Below are 27546 nucleotides of genomic sequence, written 5' to 3'. Positions count from 1 at the left end.
ACTGCCTGTGACCCTGGACAAGTACACCAGCAGCAAGTATACTTTGCACCTCTGTGTTTGAACCAATGGATTGCTATTTGTTGCTGGTCCTGTTAGCACCTTCACATGCTGGGAGGAACGAGGACTGACGTGCAAGACCCATTACTAACAGCCAGTGCTGGCAGGGAGACATTACGATTCCTGAGAAAGAGCAGCCAGGCAGGTTGTTAATTAGCTAAACTCTGCCATTTCCCAAGGAGCCTGCATGTGGTGCTTCCCAGTGCACAGGACATTCTCACCAAACAGCTATCTCATCATCACATTGTACTTTGGGGCAGTTTTGATTTAGAAGAGATTGGTTTGATGAGTCAGGATGCCGGGAGACTTGAACCAGAAAAGCTTTCCTCAGAGGCTCAGATGAAATGTTAAAGGATGTGTCAGTGTGCTCAGGGTCACCATAGACCAGGCAGCTTAAACAATAGAAATAAATTTGTTTGTTTGCTTGTTTTTAGAGCAAGCAAGCATGCGCAAGCAAGGGGAGGGGCAGAGGGAGAGGGAGAGAAAATTTTAAGAAGGCACCATGTCCAGCACGAAGCCGAACATGGCGCTCAACCTTAGGACCCTGAGATCATGACCTGAGCCACCCAGGCACCCCAACAACAGAAATTTATTATCTCACATTTCTGAAGGCTGGAAACCTGAGAGCAGAGTATCAGTAGGATTGGTTTCTACTGAAGCCTTTCTCATTGGCTTGCAGAAGGCTGTCTTCTCCCTGTCTTCATGTGGTTTTAACCTCTATGCTTGTCTATCTCTGTGTCCAAATTTCTCTTTATAAGGACACCAGTCATGGGGTTAGAGCCCATCCGTATGATCTTTTTTTAACTTAATTACGTTTTTAAAGACTCTGTGTCCAAATGTGGTCACATTCTATGGTACTGGGGGTTAGGGCTTCAACAAATGAATTACAGGGCAGGGAGCTTACATCAACCCATACCAAAGAAGTGGGTATTGAGGACAACATTATGGAGTGTGTCTTCCTGGAATCAGGCCTCATAGCTGCTTGGCCTTGGGCCTGTTTTGCCTTCGGAGAGTATTTTTCCTCTCTGAAGACCAAGACAGGGCTATCGTCTTCCTTCCCCTTGTTCTTCAGCTATCCTTCTGGAGTTTGGCCTGCCTTCCTCCCTCTTCTAATGCAACGGCCGTTCACTCAGGAAAGGCCATTCATGTCTGTGCACTGCCTGTCCTTGTGGCTGTAGTCGTCACAGGCCTGTGCACCTGCTGGTAACTAGTTCTGTTCTGGCTTGGTCTGATAAGAAAGCACAGTATTGCTGGGGCACCTGGGTGGCTCAGTCGGTTGAGTGGCTGACTCTTGATATCAACTCAGGTCATGATCTCATTCATTGTTTGTGAGATTGAGCCCCTCATTGGGGTTTGAGATTCTTGAGATTCTGCTTGATATGCTCTTTCCCACCCTGTCTCTCTCCCTCCCCTGCTCACATTCCCTTTCTCTCTCTGTCCTCCTCTACTTGCATGTGCACCTGTGCTCTCTTCCAAAATAAGTAAACATTAAAAAAGTTAAGCAAAAAAAGAAAGTGCAGTGCTGCTAAAAAGTATGTCATATCAAAGAAGGCTTAATATAAAATGTTTTTTCTTGTTTTTTTTGAGTGTGTAAGCATGATGGAAACTTTGATTGAAACTGTTTTTTACTACTCTCCCTCAGAAATCGTGTCCATCTCCAGCTGTTACCAAGAGAACTGTGGCCATAGGTATCTCTTATTCCAGAGGTGGGAATGGTGTTTTATATGTACCATCTTATGTATACTGAGGTCTTGATGCATTATCCAACAGTGAGGTTTTCAGTCTTGAATCTTTTTTAAAGCAAAACCTCATTCTGTCCTGGAACTGCCAAATGGGGGCATAGACACACTGTTGTTTGAATACCCCACTGTGTTCCTTTGCATACCTTCTGCAGAAACATTGATGCTGTATCAATTAAGTAACAGGCTTGTGGAAAATGCATCCCCCTAGCATGCATTTTGGCCTTGTCTTTATGATTTAGCCTGTCTTTTTCACCAGAAAATACAATCATTTCCTTGTTGTGAAGAACATGGGTTGTGTCTCAGATTGAATGGCAGCCCTGGCCCATCATTCCAGTGACCAAGGTCTAGATGTGGCAGGAAGTATGGTTTCCCCAGAAACCTTGTATTCTTCCTCTGACCTCGTACCTCCGCGTACAAACTCTATTTCATGTCAGTGGCACTGTGCTAAGAACTGGTGTGAGGGAAAACACCTTCAGGTGTGGTTGGTGAGCTTCAAGAACCACAGAGGAGTTTGGGCTATCCATGTGTGGGAGGGGGAGGCTGTCTACTGATGATGCGAGAAGGTAGCTTTTCTGAAGTCCCCTTTGGAGGCACTGCCTGGTGTAGGCTGGACCCCTACTCTAGTTTCAGAAGCCTCCAAGGCCTCCCCTTGTTCTTCAGACTCCAGGACCATATCTGTCCCACTGTGATCCTAGCATGGGGCGCTCTGGCTGCATGGATGACGAGAGGCCATCCATAGTGGATCAAGAGGATAAGTTTGAAAACCAGTGGCTTATACTTAGACTGTCTCTCTGAATCAAAACAACAGGGAAACCCATAAAATGGAATGTACCACATTTAAAATTTAATATATTAATGTTTTTAATAACTGTATGACTTTTTATAAGAAAAAAGGATATAGCAAATGTTGCTGAAACCAATACCATTCCCTTTTCTAAATTTGTCACATTTCTATACACCAATAATGAAGCAACAGAAAGAGAAATTAAGGAATCCATCCCATTTACAATTACACCAAAAACAATAAGATACTTAGGGATAAACCTAACCAAAGAGGTGAAAGACCTATACACTGAAAATTATAAAACACTTATGAAAGAAATTGGAGTGCCTGGGTGGTTCAGTTGGTTAAGTGTCTGACTCTTGATTTTAGCTCAGGATAATTTCATGGTTCTTGGGATCAAGCCCTGCTTTGGGCTCTGTGCTGACAATGTGGAGTCTTCTTGGTATTCTCTCTCCTGCTTTCTGTCCCTCCCCTGCTTGTGCTCTCACATGTTCTCTCCCTCTCCCTCTCTCTCCCCCCACCCTCTCTCTCAAAATCAATAAGTAAATAAATAAATAAACATTAAAAAAACAAATTGGGGCACCTGGGTGGCTCAGTCAGTTAAGCGTCTGACTCCTGGTTTTGGCTCAGGTCATGATCTCATGGTTTATGAGTTTGAGGCCTGCATCAGGCTCTGCACTGTCAGTGCTTGGGATTCTCTCTCTCCTTCTCTGTGCCCCTCCCCTGCTCATGCTCGCTCTCTCTCTCTCTCTCTCAAAATAAATAAAACTTAAAAAAAAAATGACAATGACACAAAGAAATGGAAAGATATTCCATACTCATGGACTGGAAGAACAAATATTGTTAAAATGCCTATACTACCCAAAGCAATCTACACGTTTAATGCAATCCCTATCAAAATACCAACAACATTTTTTGCAGAGCTAGAACAATCAATCCTAACATTTTTATGGAACCACAAAAGATTCCAAATAGCCAAAGAAATCTTGAAAAAGAAAAGTAGAGCTGGAGGCATCACCATTCTGGACTTCCAAGTTATATGACAAAGCTGTAGTGATCAAGACAGTATGGCTCTGGCACAAAAGCAGACACATAGATCAATGGAACAGAATAGAAAACCCAGAAATGAATCTGTAACTGTATGGTCAATTAATCTTTGACAAAGCTGGAAATAATATCCAATGGAATACAGTGAAGACAGTGGAATGGAATCCAATGAAGACAGTGTCTTCAACTAATGGTGTTGGGAAAACTAAACAGCAAAATGCAGAAGAATGAAACTGGACCACTTTCTTACACCATACACAAAAAGTAAATTCAAAATGGATGCAAGACCTAAATGTGAGACAGGAAGACATTAAAATCCTAGTGGAGAATACAGGCACTAACCTCCTTGACATCAACTGTAGAAACTTCTTACTAGATATGTCTTCTGAGGCAAGGGGAAGAAAACAAAAATAAACTATTGGGACCTCATCAAGATAAAAATCTTCTGCACAGCAAAAGAAACAGTCAACAAAACTAAAAGGCAGCCTATGGAATGGGAGAAGATATTTGAAAATGACATATCTGATAAAGGGTTAGTGTCCAAAGTACATAAGAACTTATAAAACTCAACACCCAAAAAACAAATAATCCAATTAAAAAATGGGTAGAAGACATTAAGAAACCATTTTCTAAAGAAGACGTACAGGTGGCCAACAGACACATGAAAAGATGCTCAACATCACTGATTATCAGAGAAATACGAATTAAAACTACAATGGGATATCACCTCAACACCTGTCAGAATGACTACAATCAGCAGCATAAGAAACAACAAGTGTTGGTGAGGATGTGGGGAAAGGGGAACATTCCTGCACTAGTGGTGGGAATGCAAACTGGTGCAGCCAATGTGGAAAACAGTATGGAGGTTCCTCAAAAAGTTAAAAACAGAAATATCCTACAATTCAGCAATTGTACTACTAAGTATTTACCCAAAGAATACAAAAATACTAATCCAAAGAGATGTATGCACCCCAGTGTTTATAGCAGCATTATCTTACAATAGCCACACTACGGGAACAGCCCACATGTCTGTCAATTGATTAATGGATAAAGAATAGAGTATATATATAATGAAATATTACTCATCCATAAAAAAAGAATGAAATATTGCCATTTGCAGTGACATGGATGGAGCTAGAGAGTATTATCATAAACAAAATGTGTCAGAGAAAGACAAGTAACTTATGATTTGACTCGTGTAGAATTTAAGAAACAAAACAAATGAACATGGAGGGAAAACAGAAAGAGAGGCAAACTAAGAAACAGACTCATAACTGTAGGAACAAACTGATGGTCACCAGAGGGCAGGAGGCTGGGGAGATGGGCCAAACAGGTGATGGGGATTAAGGGATGCACTTGTGATGAGCATTGGTATTGTACGGAATTTTTGAATCACTATATTGTACACCTGAAACTAAGATTATACTCTTTGTTAACTGTAATTTAAATAAAAACTCAAAGAAAAAGAAGGATTTGTGTATTTGTGACAACACAAGATACTGATGAGGAGCAGTGTTCTCTATGATGAGCAGGAAGTGGGCAGACCACCTGGCAGCCTTCCCTGGCCAACTTCTAACTAGGCCTCACTGCTCCCAGGTCTGCCCTCTCTAGCTGTGGTCTATCCTTGTGATGAAAATAGGCCTGCAGTGCTGACACCAATTCTGACCTGTGGGGTTTTCCTACACATCAAGCAATCCTGTGACACCACCTGGAGATAGTGTCAGGTCCCACAGGTTAAGGGCTCAGGCCCACAAGACTTCCTCACTTCAGATGCCAGTTACAAGTCCAGGTTGTTACTTGTCCTTCTGACTGATGTGCTATAAAGCAGAGGTTCCCACAATCCCCTTTTCAGGTTTAGTTAATTTGCTAGAGCATGTCACAGAACTCAGAAAACAATTTCCTTACTGTTTACCAGTTCATTATAAAACAATATCATAAAGGATACAAATGAACAGCCAGATGGAGGAGATGCATAGAGCAAGGTATGTGCAAAGGGGTGCAGAGCTTCCATGCCCTGTCCGAGCACCCTGCTCTTCCAGCACCTCCATGTGTTCGCCACCCCAGAAGCTCTCCAAACCCCAACTATTGGGATGTTCCAGAGGCTTCATCACATAGGCATCATCAGTGATTAACTTAATTTCTAGCCCCTGTCCACTCTAGAGAATGGGCGGTAAGGTTGAAAACTCTAAGCTTCTAATCATGGCCTGGTCTTTCTGGTGACTAAACCCCATCTAGGAGTCCACCCAGACTGGCTTCATTAGAACAAAAGACACTGGTATCACCCAGAAAGTTAAAAGGGATTTAGTATCCTATGCCAGGAAAAACTGGAGTCAGAGACCAAATATAAGAACAAAAGATACTGCTAATGCTCATACCACTTAGGAAATTACAAGAGTTTTAGGTGCCCTATGCTGGGAACTGGAGTCAAGACTAAGTACTAGAAGAAAAGATCCTCCCAGCACCCCTATTTTCCAGGATTTTAGGAGTCCTGCCCAGTTACTAGTGAGCACCAGCTCCCTCTCAGCTCTTGCAGAGATCCACTGAGACAAGCCACCCACTTTTGGAGTTCCCCGTGCCCCTTCCCAGACCAGTGTCTAGGCCTTCCTTCCCCAAGGTAGTGCTTCTTGGGACATGAGGTGCTTGGAAGCATCCATGTGATGCATGCTACCTTTTCCTCAACAGTATACATGACAATGGGAAAAAGGCTGGGCTGTATAAAGAAAACCTGCTGTTGCGAGGATGCACCATCAGAAACACGGAAGCTGTTGTTGGCATGGTCATCTATGCAGGTAGGCGTGGCTGTGGCACAGGTAGTCTGTGACAGTGCTGGCTTGCCGCCTCTGCTGTACGTTCTTGAATGTTGTTCCTTGTTCTTTATTTTTTTTCCTGATTATAAAAGCAGCATGTATCCATTGTAAAAACTTAGAAAACCAGAAAAACAGAAGCAAAATTTCTAATAGTATCTTAACCAAAGTGTTCTCTCAGCATTTTAGCTTATTTATTTCCATTGTTTCTCCATGGTGGTTACATATTTAAGATGAATTTTATACCCTGCTTTTTCGACTGAGCCTAGCCTGTAAGTATGATTGGATGGCAGCACTGTACTTCAGTTCACCAGTCAGGGAGCTCCACACTTCACTGTTGGGCATTGATTTACCATGCCCCTCATGCTCCCCTGCAGGACATGAAACCAAGGCTCTGCTGAACAACAGCGGGCCCCGCTACAAGCGCAGCCAACTTGAGAGGCAGATGAACTGCGACGTGCTCTGGTGTGTCCTCCTCCTCGTTTGTATGTCTCTGTTTTCTGCGGTCGGTAAGTCTCCTTCATGGGTCATGAATAAGAGGGCACTGCTGGACAGCCTCCAGGTGAGCCTGGTGGGCTACTGACGACTCATTCTGATCCAGAACTCTAAAGTTAAAACACACATTTGTCATCCACTTAGACTGAAGGGCCATTTGTATCAACATGGGGCATGTTAGAGATGCCTAGATGAAAGATCTTGATAAAATGATACTATTTTTCAAACTTGCAGCTTCTTGGATGGAAGAATGGTTTAATCACACCAGTAGTAATGATTCTGGTAGAAGAAGCATTAGTAACCTGGTGATAAACTGAGAATAATATATCAGGAGATACACAAATGCTACTAATGAGAACTCCATGAGAAGAGGGAAAAAAAAGTATTTGGGTGCTAAGAAGGGGTTAGCAGTTAGATTGCACACAGGCTGTGGTACTCTCCAGCCTTCGATGGCCTTCAGACCTGGCATGCTGCCTTTATCTCTGGGTAAATGGTCTTCACCACATCCCCTGACCCCGTCATGAAGCAGACAGGTGTGACGTGGTCGTGGAGCTCAGTGGTAAAAAACACAGGTGTATGGGACATGAAAAGGATTTCTGTTATCAGATAGGTGTGTGACCCACTTAATGAAATATGTGCATTGCCATTGGCTTCTGGGAGTCTATGACATCTGCATTTTGAATCTGTAGCAAAGGTTAGTAATGGGAAGTATCCAGGGCCAAATGGCAAGACTGATGTTTTCTGAGGCACATGTTGGGAAAATCTTCTTGGGGATTTCCCATTGATAGCTGCCAGCGCATATCCAGTTTCTGCCTTATGACCATTTGCTTTTCAGTACCAGCAATGGGAAATGCCTGATATGAGGAAGAGTCTAAGAACCAGTGCTTCCCAGCAGTCTGCTTGTTGGTGCCACCAGTACTGGTCATGTGTTTTTGCTGTCTTACATGGCAAGGCAGACTAAGGAGGCCAAATGTGCCTGTGTCAAGTCTTGAAGTTTTGCTTTCATTTGCAGTAGCAGTGTCTTATTTTAACATTTAGATGTATGATGTTTCTTTTTGAACGTTGCTATAGGACATGGACTGTGGGTATGGCGGTATCAAGAGAAGAAATCATTATTTGATGTCCCTGAGTCTGATGGCAGCTCTTTATCCCCAGTCACAGCTGCAGTTTACTCATTTTTGACAATGATAATAGTTCTGCAGGTAACAGTACTAAGTACCATATGATAATTGCTTTATTTATCTGGTAAGAATTTAAAGTCATCTTATTCTGCTGATAATTTCCTTACAAATTTTGCATCTGGGAGGACCACAAATATACCTGCCTAATGTATTACATCTTACTTACTTTTCCACCTAATTTTTCTATGGGGTCTTTTTGGGTGCTTTTCAAGTTAACTTTCTCCTTTGCTATTCCTAAAATTCTTAAGCTTTGGGGGTTGGTTTTTTGATCATTGTGTTTGTTTTATTTTTCCATTCAATTACTTCTTAAAAACCCAAAATTATTATTTTGGAATAATTTTAAGAGTTATAGACAAGTTACAAACAAGAGTACAGAGAGTTTCCATATGTCCCTTACCCAGAGTCCCCTAATGTGAACATATTATATTACCATGGTGCATTGTCTAAAACAAGAAACTAACTTTGGTACTTTGCCATGAACTAAATCTTAGACATCATATTCTACTAGTCTTTGTACTAATGTGCTTTTATCTGTTCCAGGATTCAATTCAGGATATCACATTGCATTTTGCAGCATTGGTTTTTATTATCATTATTACTGTTACCATTAGTATTATTAGTTCACATGCCTCGTGAGCAGCTCCTCGTCACTAATTAAGAGTCTATGCCCAAAAGGCCTGTTTAAGAGTGGGGAAGGGACAGTGAGTATCATCCTAGGAACGCAAAGTAAACAGAGGTCATTTGCTTAGCCTTTGCCTACGAGAGGAGCTCTGCTGTCTTTTATCACATGTGCTTCATAGAATGGAAACAGACTTATTTAACTTCCCAAATTAGTCTTTTAGTCTGGTTAGTTCAATACTGTTACTCAAAAAAATGTTTTTTAAACATTGATTTCATGAAGATTATTCTTAAATTGTCAAAGTGTTAACTGAATATTCTCCTCAAAGCCTTCTTCCCTTTGCTCTATATCGTACAAGATCACAGAAATTGTCCCTCAACACAACCAGCCTCTGGAAAGACTGTCTCTTCTGAACTGTAGGGTTGTGTCCATGGGATGGGCAGCTCCTTGTTGCCAGGAGCCCTGGGAGAGCCTGGGGGCCAATTGCCACTGTGGTGCAAGGTGACTTTGCTTATGAGGACTCTGACTGTGCCTTGTGTTTTTTTTCTCTCTTTCTCTTCTTTCCTTTCATAGCTTCTGTCAAGCACAACTTAGTAATATGAAAATGCTTTCTTCTATCCAAGCCATGGTTACCATTCTTCCAGACATGATAGTGGATTTCTGCTCTGCAGTGACACCATAGGCTGTCCTAGTTTAAACTCTTTGCCACTCCTAATACTTTTTCATTACTGACTCTAAACCAACCTGGTTAAGCCCTTAAAGGTACAGTATAGTCCCTACTTACTTGTGGTTGTAGTCATTTGTCATTTGAATAGATTGGACTAGTTCTCATCTCCTTGTTCCTCACAGTTGTTCCTGTACGCCTTATGTCTTCTAGGTTTTGATCCCAATTTCCTTATATGTTTCCATTGAAATTGTTAAAGTATGCCAAGTCTACTTCATTAATCAGGATATAGAGTTGTACGATGAAGAAACGGACTCACAGCTGCAGTGTCGAGCTCTCAACATCACCGAAGACTTAGGGCAGATACAGTATATCTTCTCAGATAAAACTGGCACTTTAACTGAGAATAAGATGGTTTTCCGAAGATGCACTGTGTCTGGCGTAGAATATTCCCATGATGCAAATGGTGAGTCTCGAGGTAGGAACTCCTAGTCTGGGCTGGACAGGGAGCTGCTGTAGAAAAGCTGCATGCACATGTGCCTGTGTGCACATACATGCACACATGAACATGCACGCGCGTGCGCACACACACACACACACACACAATAAGCTTTAGGGATTGCTGATTTTTGAGAGACTAAAACATAGGCTGTTAGAGCAACCAGGAGACTGAAGCTTAGCAGCATTTATAGAAGCAAATAATGAATTCCATTTACTGACAGTGCCCTACTCACTGCAGTATCTTAGTGTGGTGGGCATCTGCTTAAACACTCATTTTTTGTCAGACAAGAGAACCAAGAAGGGCAATTTTGAGGAACTCACTTGTGAGGTATGTGGTCTCTTTGCCATGCCAAGAATGAAGAGATGTTTTTGTTGTCACCCATCGATCTTCTTGTTATTAACTAAAAATTCTCAGAAGGGCATTGGGCAATTCATGCTGTACTCTTCCCCTTAGAAAATGATGTCCATGGAAGCTGAAGAGAAATGTTACTCCTGTTTGAAGTTTACAGGATGTGACTCTTCCCACTTCTCCTTTCCTTATGCTTTGCTGCCTCTGTCCTCCCTGATCTCATAGAGAAGCTATCCACTTCATAAGTGGAGGGTGTGACTAGAACCAGCTACCCACCCGAGTCGGGAAGAGGCACCACAATAAGGGTCCCTGTGCCACAGTAGTGTTTGTGGAGCTATGGCGCCTCTGAGAGGCACCATCAACTCTGCAACCAGGACTCCCTTTCCTTCCTATAACAGCATCTGAGAACATGAAAGAAGTCTTGCCACAGGAACAGAAGCAAATATAGTATAGGAGTCAGCACGTGGTCATCATTAGGAAACTTATTTATTGAGGGGATATGGTAGGAAAGATCTCAAGGAAGCATGGGATTTTGTGAGTTTCATAAAACAATTATGATACCCACTAAGGCCCTTTATGTAAAATTAATCATATTAAACAGAAGACATAGGAACTTATACACTATGTTTAACTTTATTTACCACCCAAAGTAAATGGTCAGTGACTGTACCCACCTGTCCCTTTTCACTCTACCCTTCTGTAACTCCTCAGCCTAGTGCAGAAGAGCTCATTTGCCTGAAGGCAGAGTTCAGCCTAGTTGTAAAGGAACCAGAGACCCGGGTCTGAAGTCAGGTCAGAAGCAGCCTTTGAAAGCTGGACCTGAGGCTCTATGGGCAGAATCCCAACTAAGATTACAGAAAAATTTTGATAGTTGTTAGATGTTTGTTATAAAACTAAAGGTTGTATTGCCTCTGGAAGATACAGGAAAACATTTCTGGTGAAGACTAATAAAACAACCAGGCCTCTCCGCTGCATGTTTGAAAGAAATGCTATGATCAGTCATTGACATGCTCCTGGGGCCAAGAGCATCTTCAGCTGTTACTTTATGTGGTCTGACCTCACAGATCTCATTAGTAAAATGAATTCAGATGACTTTGGCTTTGTATGATGAGCCCAGTTCACATATATCTGAACCAGCCATGGAGACTCTTGGTATGGCCCTCTGACCTTCTGTCCTGGTGACACAGTGTGCCTAGAATAAAGCATCACCTGCTCCTTGCCTTTATCTTCCCCAGGAACACTGAAGGCATTGCTCAGGCCACTGTTGGTCAGAAATTGCTGCATCACTGTAGACCAGTCATATCAACAGTGGTCTGAAGGATGGCTACATTTAGGCTAACATCTGACTACTACTGCAGGAGACTGGGATAGGCAGGTATATCCTTTGAGAGGCTGACACCAAGTTCCTAATGCACAAGCCTAGAAGCTTGACAGCACTGTGTCCAGGCTTTGTCCTTCCTTGATGTTCATTCACCACCAAACTGTGACTTATATCAGCAGGAGCAGGTGGGATGTGCAGGAGGAGATTTGCTTCTGGGGTGAGGAGCTCCCTCAGTGGGATCCTGGTGTTGGCAATTACTGAGTTTTGTGACCATAATTGACTTACCTTTCCTTATCTCTGTTTTTCTCATCCCTAAAGAAAAGTCTTAACTAAAGAAAGATGTTAAATGTAAGGCCACAGGCATTGGAGGGCTCCTCTTTGTCCCTTATGCAGGCCACATTGTGTTAAGATATTTTGTGCTCACACCCAGCACTGGACTTGCCCTCGAAGTTCTTAGCAATTGCTTGTTTTGAATGAGCAATCTTCATGAATAGCCTCCTTGCTCATCTATGATGAAATAAGCTGAACTAAAACTGGGCAAAGCCAGAAAAATGTGTTCAGAGCCGTTCATTAGCAAGAAACAGAGCAGATGTACTTCATGTGATTCACCGAGTGGCTGGCCACATGGCCACAAGGATTTTTGCTGGGCAATGCCCCACTAAGCATTCAAGTGTAACAGTGCAGTCAAGATCATCTAAAATGGATCTTTGACGGTGGGTCTATACCCTGGTGACATTTGTCCACTCTATGCAATCCCACAAGGACTGTTAGCCTCCCTATTGGGTAGAGCTTCATCCTTACAAGGTAAATGCAGATAATACCCACCCCCTACCTGACCCTGGACAAGGAGCGCCCGTGGGAAAGCACCATCAATACAGCCTGAAAACTATTATTTTTGTGTGATTGCAGGGCAGATGTTCAACTTGTGATCTGTCCTAACAGCCCTAGTGAGTCAGGTGGCCCCATGACCCTGGGATAAGGGCAAAGCCTGGAGCCTGGCTACACTGTGGGAAAGGACTTTATTGCCCTGCCTTCGTCCCCACTGTCTGCTGCCCAAACCACATTCATCACACCTAGGGTCCACCTGAATAGAGGGGCTGTATGTGAATCTGTCTCTGTCCACACCTTACTTGTTTGTGGAGCTCGATGGCCACTGTGCCAAAATGCACAGGATCTTTGCTTTGGCATCACATTGACCTGGTTGTCCTCTCCACCCTCCTGAATCCTGTGTACTTAGCAAGGTCCTTAAGTTTTCTGAGACTCAGTCTTCTCATCTGTGCAGCAGGGTGGAGAATATCAACCTCATGAGGTTGACTGTAGGTGTACATAAAGCCTCCATCTCTCAGTGGAAACTTTTATTAAATGTGGCCTTGCCTTTGGGAAAGTGAGGGTGGTAAGTGCTCTGAATCAGTTTCATTTTCCTAGCCTCCCCATGATGTGTCACCCTGTGTGCCTTTCCCTACAGCCCAGCGTCTGGCCAGGTACCAGGAGGCAGACTCAGAGGAGGAAGAGGCAGTGCCCAGAGGGGGCTCGCTGCCCCAGCACAGCAGCATTGGGAGCCATCAGAGCATTCGCATCATGCACAGGAGCCAGAGCACCAAGTCACATCGGCGCACAGGCAGCCGGGCCGAGGCCAAGCGGGCCAGCATGCTGTCCAAGCACACAGCTTTCAGCAGCCCTATGGTGAGTCCCACTCAGAGGACAGCAGCTACCCATGCTGGGACAACACCACCTTTCCTTGCCCTGTCATTTCCCTCCATTCATCAGAAGTATCTGTATGTAATAATACAAATGAGCTGTTGCTGGGGGGTTAGCTCTGTTCAGTTAACAGAACTTGTGTGGCCAACACTTTCTTCACCCTACATTGCTGGATCTTTTCTAAAACACTGACACGGCCCCTTTGTCATGGCCTCTAACGCCAGGGAATTGTTGGTGAACTACTCAGATCAGTGATGGAGAGGAAGTCTGTCCTACCAAATGAAATGAATAAAACATCAGAGCAAGATGACAACTGTGAAAAAGAAAAGACAGATGGAAAAAAAAAAAAGTTTTAAGTAGATGAGCCCAAATCCAATAAACTTCTTTCTCCATTGCCTTGCCCCAACATTTATGGACCATTCTCATCAGGCAGAAAAATTTCCAGAAGTGAATGAGTGATAGCCTTTAAAAGATCCTTTCACTTCTAAAATGTTTTAAGAACAGAGAGGAAGAATCCATTTTGATCACTCTGTGTTGGCCTCATTCTTCTGTGCCTTTTGAAACCTATATAGGCTGCCATTTAAATTGTGGTTGCTGATTTGGTGGTTTTATACAGGGCACTTGGGAGTCGGGCTCTACCACCTGGCAGGAGGAGCACTGTGTTGAAAACAAGCTTTTCTGACATCGATGTAACAATATGGGTCCAAGGGTATTTGAAATATTCAAACTTTCTGACCTAGGAATTTAGTGATTCAGTCAAAAATTTCTGTGCAAAGAAGTTTATCAATGAAAAAAATATGTATTCAGTGATAAAAGAGTGGCCAAATGAATTATAGTATATCTAATTTCTAAGTTGTTAAAAGTTGTATTTTCAAATGATTCTTAAAAGCCTGGAAAAGATCAGACTGCAGTTAGCCCTTGACCAACACAGGTTTGAACTGTGCTGGTCCACTTACATGCAAAATTAAAAAAAAAAGAAATATAGTGCAGTATTGTAATTGTATTTTCCTTATGATTTTCATATTTTATTTTTGCTAACTTACTTTATTGTAAGAATACGGTATATAATACATATAAAATTCAAAATATGGTGTTAGTCCATTGTTCATGTTATCAGTATGGCTTTTGGTCAGTAGTAGGCTAATTTTGGGAGTGTCAAAAGTTATACATGGACTTTTCGATTGCATGGGGGGTCAGCGCCCCAACCCCCTGCATTGTTCAGGGGTCAACTGTGTATAACGTTTTGGGGAACATGAAACTGTCAATTTATGTATATTTTTTCTTTATTGAGGTATAATTGACATATAATGTGTAAATTTAAGGTGGGAAATGCAAATCAAAACCATAATAAGATATCATTTCACACCTGTTAGAATGGTTATCATCAAAAAGACCAGAGATAAGAAGTGTCAGCAAGGATATAGGGAAAAGGGAACCCTCATTCATGCACTATTGGTGAGAATGTAAACTGGTGCAGCCACTAGGGAAAACAGTATGGAGTTTCCTTAGAAGCTTATAAATAGAATTACTGTATGATCCAGCAATCCCACTTCTGGGTTTATATCAAAAGAAAATGTATAAAATATTTTATTATATATATAACGTAAGTGTCTAGAAAAAAGACTGGAAGGAAACAGAAGCACATGTTTCAAAAAGTGTGTATGTGAGCTGGTGCGATACAGATTTGTTCCATTTTCCCTTCTCTGTCTTTTTCAAATTTTTCTGAGTCAGATATGCTATAATAATCTATATTCTTAGCTGTATTATTTTTTAATGACAACATATATATGTTCTATATAAGAATATATACATTTCATTTCACATATAATGGATATTACATTCTTACACAATTTAAAATTATGTGTAAGTCATCACTATAAAATGGCATATGTAGATGAGTCAGATGAAGGGGCCTTTACAACTTAGAATAAAATCAAGGTGCCTTAAATAGTCAAGCACCAGGATGCTTGGCAGGTCACTGGGTCATACTCACCCCTAAGCCTCCATTTTCTTGCAGGAGAAAGACATTACACCTGACCCAAAGCTGTTTGAGAAGGTGAGTGAATGTGACAGGTGTTTGGCCATCGCAAGGCACCAGGAATACCCACTGGCCCACCTCTCACCAGAGCTCTCTGATGTGTTTGACTTTTTCATCGCACTCACCATCTGCAACACAGTAGTAGTCACATCCCCGGATCAACCACGACAAAAGGCAAGTTCTGGAGTCTCCCTGTGAAGCTGATACCTTTGACCTTCAGCATGGCCCCACTGTTGTCAGTCTACCCTTTCCAACAGGACTATTTACACTACCTCTCTCAGGTTTAAGGGGATATATCAGGGGGCTTTATATGGGACAAGCCAGCTCACTGGTTCTGTGGTGCCATTCCTAGGCTACCAGAGGCAGGTTAGGGGTTTGGGGCCAAGTAAGAGAGGACAACTTCCTCCCATGATGGGTGGGGCACATAACAGCCTGGCCTGGAGTGAGGCTGCCCTACACTACCTACACAGAATTTCAGGGTTCCAGATTCTCAGAGAAGAGTGCACAAGACAGGCTTGGGGCCCAGACAAATCACCTGGACTTGAATCCTGACTTTATCACTCAGCTGAGTGGCTTTGAATAAGCCTTCCCCTCCTGTGCCTTATGTGACATGAGGCCAGTGGTGAGGGTTAGGGAAAGGGCTCAGAGTAGGGCTTGGCACACAATAAATGTATTTGATGTTAACAAAGGCTTTTAACATCATCTTTCAAGGAGAAGTGGTCAAGAATCGATGGGAAGTTACTTAAGATGGTGGAAACATAGCAGTAATCTAAGTTGGTTTTTGTTTGGGTTAATAATAAGATTCTTAAAGTTTCATGTGCAAAAAGATCCTCTCTAACCCAGGTGCTTCTGAGAAAGTCCTCCAGGTGGGCTGGATGTATGCTTGTATAGGGTGCACCTAAGGATGGATGTGCATAATGCAGCAAGGCAACTTTAAATGGGTAAAAATAAAAGTGTTCTAGGGCTAGATGCATGCCATAGACCTGCCTCTCAATCCCCTACCCTCCCAGACCCCTTTCCCTCCTCCTGGGTTAGCCCTTTTACCAGGTTCCACTGATGGCGCCATTGGTGTGTGATGTGGCCTGAACAAGAGGTCTCTGCTCTCTCTTGGCAGCATCCTATCTGGCAGTAATGCAGCACCCCCTGTGCCCATGCTTCTGCGACACTGGCCTGCAAAAGGCCCAGTGGGCCTGGTAGATCCAGAGCGGACAAGATCCCACCACTCAGAGACCACAGGGTTGCACCATCTGCCTTAGTCAGGAGGTGTTTTCTGCTGCAGCTCACCTCTTAGCTGCCTCAGCATCCCTCATCTGGCCTTTGGGTTCTTCCACCACCTAGTATTCAGCCCCTCTGGCATGCATCCCTGCATTCTAGTAGAACCTGTCTGACAAACTCAGGCATTGCTCCAACTACTGAATCACTGAGAAAGACCCCAGCATAACCTGAGGCATGTGATGATGGTGACATAAGCAGTGCATTCCATATTGGGAGGAGAATATTTAATCACCCACCCTCAGACTGCAAATGAACGGGTCTCTGGATGTGTTCCTCTTCTCACATATTAATGAGTACTAAATCTTCAGGGTATTTGGAGCCGGCTGGAACTCCAGTGTGGCTGTTTGAATCTCCCCCTTGGATATGTAGCACATTTAAAGTTATTATAGGAACAAAGAAGAAGCACCTTTATCAAAGTTGGTCCTACGGGCCCTGCTTGACCACACACCTGACTTTTCTTGAGGCTATTGTATAATATACAACTTTGGACACACAGGCAAAATTATGAAAATTTAAGGCTAACTATAACTCCGTGTTTTGATTGTTATAACATTTGCTCTAAATCCATTTTCTAGCAGAAAGTTAAAATAGGTATATTATGCCAGCATTAGTGAACAATACTCCTTTAAATAAAATATTGCTGTTGCTCCATCATTGAGCTTTTTGGAACTCTAGCAAATGTGTATAACTGTTATTTTGTTGTTTTCATTTCTTGTTAGAAGCTATATAATTTATTGTGACTTAAAAAAAGTGAGCTAAATGATTTCAATCCTGAATTTGTCCATGCATTTAGCTGTTTAGAAAAGTTCTTTTGGGTTTGGGAATGTTATTTAAATTTTATATAGACATAATTCAAAGGACTGTATAAACTGGTCTTCTGTTAAATGTTTTTTGCAAGTGGGGAAAAAAAAGGCTGGGTTTTGTGCCAGGCAATGACAGGCATGCTCTTCTGAGCCTTTTCTGCAAAGCAGTGGGACATTGCAGTGTGGAGACAGCCAGCAGAAAGGATAATCTGAAAGCCTGCAGGCACCATTGGCCTGAGTCCCCTGAGTCAGTTCAGGGCCTCCATGTAGCTACCCTGGTGATCACATTCTAAAAGAATATATATTGCGAATCTTTGCTTAAGTGAAGTGTAAGAGGCCAAAGGGTGATCTCAAGGAAGATCGATGCTGGCTCTGGTTGCAGTTTTTAGTGCATGCCCCAAAATCTGGGAAATGGGAATTCTATGCTCCGAGCCCCCACTGGGGAAGTGGTAGTTGGGGTGAGGTCTCTAGACACACCTTCCCTGTCTTCTAACTGCTTCTCTTGCAGGTGAGGGTGAGGCTGGAGGTAAAGTCCCCGGTGAAGACGATAGAAGACTTCCTACGAAGGTTCTCACCCAGCCGCCTGACCTCCGGTTGCAGCAGCATCGGGAGCCTGGCCACCAACAAGACCACCCACAAGTCAGGGTCAAACTTTCTGTCCACCCTGTCCAATGACAGCACACTGCTCAGGCTGGAGGAGAGGCTGGGCCAGCCAGCCCCAGCCATTGCCAGCAATGGCTACAGCAGTGGGGCTGCCAGCTGGGCCCCAGAGCACACTGCCCAGGAGCAGGGTGTGGAGCTGGAGCAGGAGCAGGAGCTGCGCTATGAGGCAGAGAGCCCCGACGAGGCAGCCCTTGTGTATGCTGCACGGGCCTACAACTGCACGCTGGTGGACAGGCTGCATGACCAGGTATCAGTGGAATTGCCCCACCTGGGCAGGCTCACCTTCGAGCTCCTACACACGCTGGGCTTCGACTCCATTCGCAAGAGGATGTCAGTGGTGATCCGGCACCCACTCACCGATGAGATCAATGTCTATACCAAAGGAGCTGACTCAGTGGTCATGGACCTCTTACTGCCTTGCTCCTCAGGTATCCAGCTCCTCTCCACTGGGCGGCACCTCCAGTCCCTTTCCATGAGTAAAGTGATTTTCATTAAGCCTTTTCTAAAGCGGTGCCTATCAGAGATTACCTTTCTGCATCACCCTTTACCTCCTCTGAGGTATTTGGACTAGAATGCTCTGGGGGGTGGAGGATGGAGGGCTTCAGTGCCTAAATTCACCTCAGAACAGTGGGGTTGAGGGTTACTTGAGGTGAGGCCTAGCATCGTTTTAAATCTGGCCAATAGAGGTCAAGAACTTTTAGACTAGAAGTTCCGGAAGGTTCGTTCCTACTCTGTGATTGCCTGAACCAGGGCGACTGTGAAGCCAGGTCATAGTTTGTAGCCAATTTGTGGAGCTGCCTCAGGTCACAAGCTGCTGGCCTCTCACTCACTGTCATCTGTCCCAACTTCAGGCAGAGCCTGAAGTCTCTTTTGAATACTAGAGTTCCATATAACTTCTGTGTTGAAAAAGAGAAATCTAAATCACTGGTGTTGACAGTTAGAACTTTATCCAGCAGAAGGGCTTGTTTGCATCTCCTTCTAGACACATGCTTCTGGGCCTTGGGAGGGGGGTGGCCAAGGTCCCCATCAGTAAACCTGGTCACCCTTCCCTCTGTACTTGGAGGATGAAGGAGTACATATCTAGGTGAGAGAGACTGGGTGGAGGTGAGGGTGCTGCTGGCAGATAGAAGGGTATCTGCTGTGGCTTTGCTGCCTGACCTCCACAGTCTCCTTATCTATTATATTCTGGAAACAGCTCTAGGTACAACCTGCTGTGAAACCTTGTACACTGGATGGAGCTAGGGAATAATTTACTTCCCATGGTCCTCTCACCATAATTTCAGTGCCTCAGAACTGGACTCCTGGCTCTCTAGGCCAGCACCACTCTGTTGTGGGAAAGTGTACTAAGGAATCTCTACAGACAGGAAATCCTTTTCCCACGGGAATACCTCTCAGTTTGCAAACGTGGCTCTGAAAACAGTTTGGATAGCGTTTCATGGGCATAACCTACCAGAGGGCAAGATTTGCCTTTCCACCTCAGGGATTCTGTGCTAGTGTAGACACAGGCTGATTTTGCATTCCCAGAGCCGCCTTCATTCTGCCATTCAGTAGCCTTTTTGTTTTCTTGATGGTTTCCTTCACTGTGCAAAACTTTTTTATTTTGATGTAGTCCTAATATTTTTTATGCTTTTGTTTTTCTTGCATCAGGAGACATGTCTAGAAAAATGTTGCTACAGCCAGTGTCAGATTACTGCCTGTATTCTCTTCCAGGATTTTCATAGTTTCAGGTCTCACATTTAGATCTTTAATCCATTTTGAGTTTATTTTTGTGTATGGTGTCAGAATAGTTCAATTTCATTCTTTTACATGTAGCTGTCCAGTTTTTCCACCATTTATTGAAAAAAAAATACTGAAAAAAACGCAAACACATGGAGGCTAAACAACAGGATGCTAAGCAACAAAAGAAGAAATCAGAAAGTACATGGAAATAAATGAAAATGAAAATACAATGGTCTGAAACCTATGGGGTACAGTAAAAGTGGTTCTAAGAGGGAAATAAATAGCAATACAGGTTTACCTCAAGAAACAACAAAAAGCTCAAATAAACAATCTAACCTTACTACACCTAAAGGAACTAGAAAAAGAAGAACAAAGACCAAGAGAAGTAGAAAGAAGAAAATAATAAATATCAGAGACTTAAAAAAAAAAAAATCATTGACCAAGAACTGGTTCTTTGAAAAAGCTAAACAAAATTGCTAAACCTTTAGCCAGGCTCATCAAGAAAAAAGAGAAAGGACCAAACAAGAAAGAAGTTACAACTGACACCACAGAAATACAAAAGATTATGAGAATACTACTAAAAATTATATGCCAACAAATTGGAAAACCCGGAAGAAGTTGATAAATTCCTAGCAAAGTACAGCCTTCTAAAACAATCAGGAAGAAATAAAAATCCAAGCAGACCAATTAATTGTAATGAAATTGAATTGATAATAAAAAAAAAACTACCAAAAAATAAAAATCCAGGACCAAATGGATTCATAGGTGAATTCTGCCTAACATTTAAGGAAGTGTTAATACCTAAATCTCCTCAACCTATTCTAAAAAAGAGAAGAGGAAGGAAAGCTTCCAAATACATTCTTTGATCCCTCTTCATTCTGAAATTTGATTTTGCATCCACATAAAAGAAAAACAGATATAGCAATTATTGAGATTTAATTCTACTGTAAAAAAAAAAAACTTTGTCCTTTTAATTAAAGACAGTTTAATGGACTGTTGTATTTAAGAATTAACCACATACAATGGGTCATGTATAAGGTAAAAGGCCTGGAGTAGCACTAAGAAATGGGTAGGACAGGGTGGTAGGTGGGGCCCACCATAGAGAAAAGGGATTCTGTTGAGCTGTGCTAGTACAGTAGTTGCCACACTTGTACTTTGCTGGTAGGTCACTTTTAAATGAGTACATAGTCTTAAATTTCTAGACAAAGCACAAACAAACAACTCCTACCACTCATAATCAACTTCAAGGTCAGGGGCGTGTGTGGAGACTAAGAGCAGGCTGGGAAGCCTCGTATCCCTCTTCACCTGATCCTTCAGCCCCTGTGTAGCTTTGCTGTTGCACTCACCTCCTCTGCTACTGTCCATCTACTGCAGGTCTCTGGGAGGAAATTACTATCCATATCTAGGTAACTATAGGTGAAAAGAAGCAAAGCCTTCCATCTGTTGCACCATGGATGAGACAAGTAAAAGAGTGACATTGCTATAGTGACACATTGTCCAAACCATGACATTGAAAGGGGCAGATTAAAAATAGACAATTTGTGTAGCTCTCCACCTTACTCAAGGAATTTCCAAGCAGTGTGTGGTTCAGATACGTTTGGAAGATCTACATGTAGACATCCAGCAACTTAAGATTCAGGATGTTCTGAGACTCCATTGCTTTCCCAAGAGAGGAGCTATAGGATGGCTCTGGGGTTACCTTGAAGTTATCCACTGGTAACACCCCGACATTATGTATAAATCATTCAGCTTTTACTTTGTGGGTGGATGGAGTGTGGAGAGCATACTTGAAGAGCACTTACCTGTGCTCAGGAAGTAGAGCATTGTGTTCAAGCTGCTGTACCTGTGCACTGGTGATAAAGTAAGGTGGGCACACAAGTATTATCCTCTGGATTACTTCAGATCTTTAAGATCTTTCTTCAAAGAGATATAACACTTCTACAAAAAAAAAGGCAAGAGGAGGCTACGATGATGGTTGATGTGACTGTGTTAGAGGGAGTGTGTCATATTCTCAGGACGTGATCAAATCTTAGAAGTTGTGGGGGATCAGGTAGAAAGCAGGGACTGTATCCTACTCAAGTACCTACAGACCTCTGTTCAAATCCCAGGTCTACATTTATGGGCTGGAAGGAGTGACCCTGGAGGGGTCACTTTCTTTGCTTTAGTTTCCCATCTGCACAAAGGAAATCAGGATACTGACCTCATAGGAAGCCCCTGTCCAAACCCCTAGCACAGTGTCTGGTGTTATATAAGCATAAAGTATAAGCTATCTCCCTTTTCCCTTCTCTCTGGTTCCTTCCCCTTAAGATTCACTTGCTTGAGGTTTGGTCCAGCTGCTACTTTGTGTGGTGTTTAAGACACAAACCCCCAGATTGCCCCACCTTCTCCAAGAGTGAGGATGGAGAGTAGCCCACCACATAGCATGGGAATCACCCATTGCTACTATTCAATAAATCAATAAATGCATGCATAAACAAGGGAGGAAAGTCACTTTATTTTGCCATCTTACTGAGATGACTCTTTATAAGAGAAACAAATTTGTCAAAAGCATTAAGAAAATGAAAAAAATAAAGAAATAGAAGTATCACTAAGCATTTTAAAAGCACATGTTAAAATCATGAGTAGGAGTGGAAATTTTCCTCTGAGCGCCTCTTCACAGGGTCCTGAGCATTGCCAGCAGTGCACTGGTGGGGACCCTGCTGCAGTGTCCATGTGCACTACTCAGCCAGATCTGGGGCAGGGCTCCTCTCAGTCCTATTGCATCTTGAGTGCAGTGACATGGGAGTCTTCTTTACTGACAGGAGCTGTTACTGTCTGACACTGTGCTTGCCCCCCACTCCTTACCTCCAGCACCCAGATGTGGCTGCAGAGACCTTCTTCCTGTGCCCCTCAGGCCACCACCTCTCTCCAGGAGGTGCTGGGTAGCATTGGTTCCACCTCTGGCCATGATGTTGCTCCATTACCAAACTGGCTGTTTTGCAGTGCAACACAGAATTCTTCCTACTACCATAGATATAAAAGCCACAGGGGGTCTGGGTTGCCTGTAAAGTATCAGAAAGAAGAGTCAGATACTGCATGAATATCACTGAAAATGCAATGTGAACATTACAATGCCTGCAGTCTGAGATCAGTGCAGGAGAGCCAGGCTTACCACATAACTCTGGGGGTCCACAGGTGTACTTTCTAGGACAGCACCAAATCCACTCTTCCTAGGTGCCCCCAGCTCTTTGGTGCTTGTCTGCTTTGGGTTTGAGTTCTTTCTACCATCCTGGCCCCTCCATCAGAATGCAGATGTATCGCAGCATTCACAAAGAGCCAATTCCTACAGACCCTGACATTGGTTCTCAGTGACTGTCCAGCTACTGGTGTAGTGGGAATCTGTAAGGGAGAAATCATGTAAGAATCAGGAGCAAGGTCTTACCTCAAGTGGCAGAGGAGATGTATGTCTTCAAGTCTAGAGGAGGGAGGGAATGAGGCAGGGCAGTCACTGCTTCTCTGCAGGGCTTGCTGGGCTCTTCCCAGGCCCTGCTGTGGGTGTTCCCATACAGAAACAGCTCAGTGTGGCCACCTGTGTGATTGCACACTCATCCAGGGCACCCAGAATGCCAAGCTGCCTGGCCTGCCTCTTTTTCATTGATTCTGTTTTGACAAGTGTTTGGGCACAGCCCCTGCATACTGCTCCTTTACCTTCTTCCCCTCTCCTCTCTGGAGAACTGAAGTTCTTTATGATTATTATTTTAATTCCAAAGCCCCTTAGACAGATGCCTCTGGTCAAGGAACAGCCAGTGTCTGGAATAATGTTGTTATCATGTTCTAAAAATGCTATCATGATATCAGGAGTAAATGGTAGTCACAATTAAGATGTCATTTTTTGAGTGTCTTTTTTCCAGGAAATTTAAATTCCTAAAGCAAAGTCATCTAGGGCAGGATTTTCCCTCTCTCTCTCTCTCTCTTTTTATTCATTATTGCTCCCTTTAAGGAGCCTTTTTAGAAATTTTTTAAATTATTCCCCCCATGACATTTTAATGCCACAGATAGGCTATATATATATATATATATATATATATATATATATATTTGTTTATGTGCTGTATATATATCTGTGCTTTATGCTATACCTAAATATGTTTTAAATATATAATTAAAATTATGTCTGGGCTTTCTAAATTTTTTTTTAACATTTATTCATTTTTGAGAGACAGAGCACAAGCAGGAGAGTGGCAGAGAGAGAGGGAGACACAGAATCGGAAGCAAGTCCAGGCTCTGAGCTGTCAGCACAGAGCCCGATGTGGGGCTCAAACCCACAAACTGTGAGATCATGACCCGAGCCAAAGTCGGGCGCTCAACCGACTGAGCCACCCAGGCACCCCATGTCTGGGCTTTTTTTGCCCCACAACCAGTGTTTTAGACCCATAGGGGTGCTATCTTTATGGAGAACACATGTCTAAGAGGTGAAAGTGTTTCTGCCAGGTCCAGTTTGTCCAGGGCCTGACTCAGATAGTAGACAGCCTTCCCCAAACCAGGAGCCTCACCACTGATAAATAGAGTTGCCAGATTTAGCACACAAAATCTATTGAATGCCCAGTTAATTTAAGTTTCAGATAAACAACATAATATTTTTAGTAAAAGTATGTATTTTTTTAAGTTTATTTATTTTGAAAGAGAGAATATGTGCACACAATGGGGGAAGGAGCAGAGAAAGAGGGAGAGAATTCTGAGCCCCATGCGGGGTTCAATCTCACGAACCACTGTGAGATCATGACCTGAGCCAAGATCAAGAATTGGACTTTTAACTGACTGAGCCACTTAGACACCCCAGTAAAAGTATGTCTTATGTGCTATTTATGCATCTTATATTCTATCTGGTAATACTACTGTCATTTTGGGGGTAGAAACTGCACTTTCTGCTAAAGTACAATTTTTTGCAAACTGGAAGAATATGTACCTTAATTTATGTGTACCTCCTGGACCAAAGGGATACCAGATCACTAATAAAGTTTTGTTTATATGAGCTCATTTCAACAAAGGTCATTAGTAACAGTCATAAATATGATGTGGTTCTTTTTAAAATAACAAAGCAGCCTTTACCTTAAATTTTATGTGAAAAGTGTGTACAATTTACAAGTGACAAAATAGACATGGGATGAATCTAGTGGTACCGAGGTTTCACAGGAGATTGTTGGAGTAAATCATGGGGTAGGATGCTCTTGTGACATTCCTGCTTAGTGAATTGCAACAAAATGCAATTCCAAATGCAGACAGCTAGAACACTGCAGAAAGGTGAAGACAACTTCTTTCTCACTGGCCCTGAAACACAGTCATAATATACTTTTATCATGCACAAACTAAAGTGCCTTATGATTTCCCACTCATAATTGGTGACCCAAGAAAATGTTAAGAGTTACAAAAGTATGTGTCACCTTGTCATGGATGCCACAAGTTGGGTGAGGCTCAAAGTCAGCACTTCCATAGTTCAGTAATAAGCAATAAGTATGCTCAGCTGTGTCTACAGGAAGCAGAAAAGGGTGGATGTTTGGAGAGGTCTCACATGTAGACAGCTAGTTTCTTAGCTTTTTCTTTTTAACTGTGGTAAAAAACAAACCCCATATAACATAAAATTTACCATCTTAATAAGTATACAGTTCACTAGTGTTAAATAGATTCACATTGCTCTGCATCCTTTGAACAATTCCTTTGTCTCCTCTATGCTCCTTTCTGTGTCTGTGAACATGACTACTTTCAGACCTTAAAAATGTGGCCATTTTCATGGGAGGCTTGCCTGGAAGCTGGGTGAGAAGAGCTTCCAGGCTAGAACATCTAGAGTGGTGCTGACCTCTCCTCTGTGTCAGCTATATGTGTAGAGCTGTTTCAACACTGTGCAAAGCTACCTGAGGTTTATGGAGTGGTCCAGGGCAGTCTGCTGGACTCTGTTCTTACTCATCCGTGTTTCTGCTTCTATTCCAACCTAGATGACGCCAGAGGAAGGCATCAAAAGAAAATCCGAAGCAAGACTCAGAATTACCTCAACCTGTACGCAGTGGAAGGTCTGCGCACTTTGTGCATTGCCAAAAGGGTGAGTGGGTGCCCCCTCCACAAGTGCACGTGCTGACCACTGCCCCAACAGTGCTCAGCACCTGCATTGGATTCATCAGTGTGTCTCATGTAGGTTCTGAGTGAAGAAGAGTATGCCTGTTGGTTGCAAAGTCATTTAGAAGCAGAATCCTCCCTGGACAATCGTGAAGAGCTTCTCTTCCAGTCTGCCATTCGCCTGGAAACAAATTTGCATCTGTTGGGTAATTATGCACATGAGCATGCGTTGCACTGAGCAGTATGGAATTTGCAGAGACAGTTCTGGATGGTGAGGTGACATGGCTCCAGTCTTTGGCAGCTCTTCACATGCTGGCCTTGATTAAGGAATTGCCTGGCCTGATGCTAGCATGGCTCCCAGGACCAACCATCCTTGATTGAACATTCACACCATGTCCCGTTTCTTGATGTTCTATGTACTGTCCCACTAGACACCCAGTGACAACACCTGACTTGCCTTCCCTTAAACACTGCTTTCCCACAGAAATAGAGATGAGGAACAAGGCTTCTCAACAATTGATGCTTATTGAGTCTACCTCCTACCCCTAAGACAAAAAGAAACTGTTGGACTCCAGAAATGGCTGCACTTTATGTCTTATGAATGTTTCATGGATTCAATTTGGTTGAAAAAGAAAATGAGCTCATTTTTTACTAAAATGTGCTCATATTTGCTACTGTGTTCATATTAGTATTTATAAGAGTATTTATTTTAATATTTAAAATATTTAATATTAAATTTGTATTAAATTAGCTGAGTCTTTGTATACATGCTCTCTGTGACTGCACCATTTGTAATCATGCTGTATATACACACACTACATCCTGTGGTGCTAGTAGTCAGATGGTATACCTGGGGCATGGAGAAACTGGAGTTCATCTCTTCATTCAATACAGAGAGGCTGTAATTCATTTGCCCTTGTTCCCTGCAGAAAGGAATTGGGCTACCTACATATGTATATATACATACCTAATATAACATTTAATTCATCTTAATAATATATTTAGTAGCATAACATACATACTTTATATAATATTCTTTTCTGCCTGTGGTATCCTATAAGAGGGCATGTACTGCGCAAAAAAAGGCCCAAGATCCAGAGGCCCAGAGACATCATGAGCAGTATCCCTGGGAGTGATTAAATGAAAACACTTGGAAACAGTTTTTTCTAGTCTGCCAGGTTTTGATTTACTGAGCTAGGACTGTTCACATCTAGAACATGCTTCTCCAAAAGAGATGAGACCCTTTGGCAAGGCAGGGGATCCTGCTTGTCCTCTTGGCCTGAGGACAGGTGTGCCTGTCTAAGTTCTCTGACCCTTCACTGTGGGGCACTCTCCCTGGAGAGCTCTGACTCTTGAGTGGAGTAAAATTTGCCTCCCCAGTTTCTTCTTCCAGTGGACACTTGTCCTACCCTCTGGAGCAACACAGATAAAATCTCTTCCCCTTCCAAGAAGGTAAGACCTTAACTATTTGAGGACTTGGCTGTGAGCCCCAGTCTGTCTCTTCACCTATACTATTTCACTCCTACCTTTCCTTTTTTCAGAGGCTAGGAGCCTTGGCTTGGTTGTTCAGTCCTGGCTTTGTCATTTACTGGCCATGAGAGCTTGGGCATGTGACTCTGTCTTTTGACATCCCAGTTTCCTTCTGCTGGGTGATAATTCTCTGGGGTGAACAGAAGGGCTGCAGTGGAGCACTGAGTGA

At 42.9% G+C, this 27546-nt stretch overlaps 1 protein-coding gene across 3 annotated transcripts in view; it reads left to right on the top strand.

Moving 5' to 3' along the window:
* ATP10A (ATPase phospholipid transporting 10A (putative)) overlaps window positions 1-27546 on the top strand; it is a 190262-nt gene that overhangs the window by 145310 nt on the left and 17406 nt on the right. For all 3 annotated transcript variants that reach the window (XM_030317580.1, XM_030317579.1, XM_030317578.1), the window contains exons 4-12: window positions 6313-6419; window positions 6812-6943; window positions 8001-8131; window positions 9607-9859; window positions 13030-13247; window positions 15280-15474; window positions 17887-18469; window positions 25730-25833; window positions 25927-26053. In XM_030317580.1, the coding sequence (XP_030173440.1) occupies window positions 6313-6419; window positions 6812-6943; window positions 8001-8131; window positions 9607-9859; window positions 13030-13247; window positions 15280-15474; window positions 17887-18469; window positions 25730-25833; window positions 25927-26053 (1850 nt within the window). The remainder of the gene's footprint in view (window positions 1-6312; window positions 6420-6811; window positions 6944-8000; window positions 8132-9606; window positions 9860-13029; window positions 13248-15279; window positions 15475-17886; window positions 18470-25729; window positions 25834-25926; window positions 26054-27546) is intronic.

This window comes from Lynx canadensis, chromosome B3 (genome assembly GCF_007474595.2).
Source record: "Lynx canadensis isolate LIC74 chromosome B3, mLynCan4.pri.v2, whole genome shotgun sequence".
Lineage (NCBI taxonomy): Eukaryota > Metazoa > Chordata > Mammalia > Carnivora > Felidae > Lynx > Lynx canadensis.
Note: the sequence above shows the minus strand (reverse complement) of the source record. Positions and strands in the feature narration are given on the sequence as shown.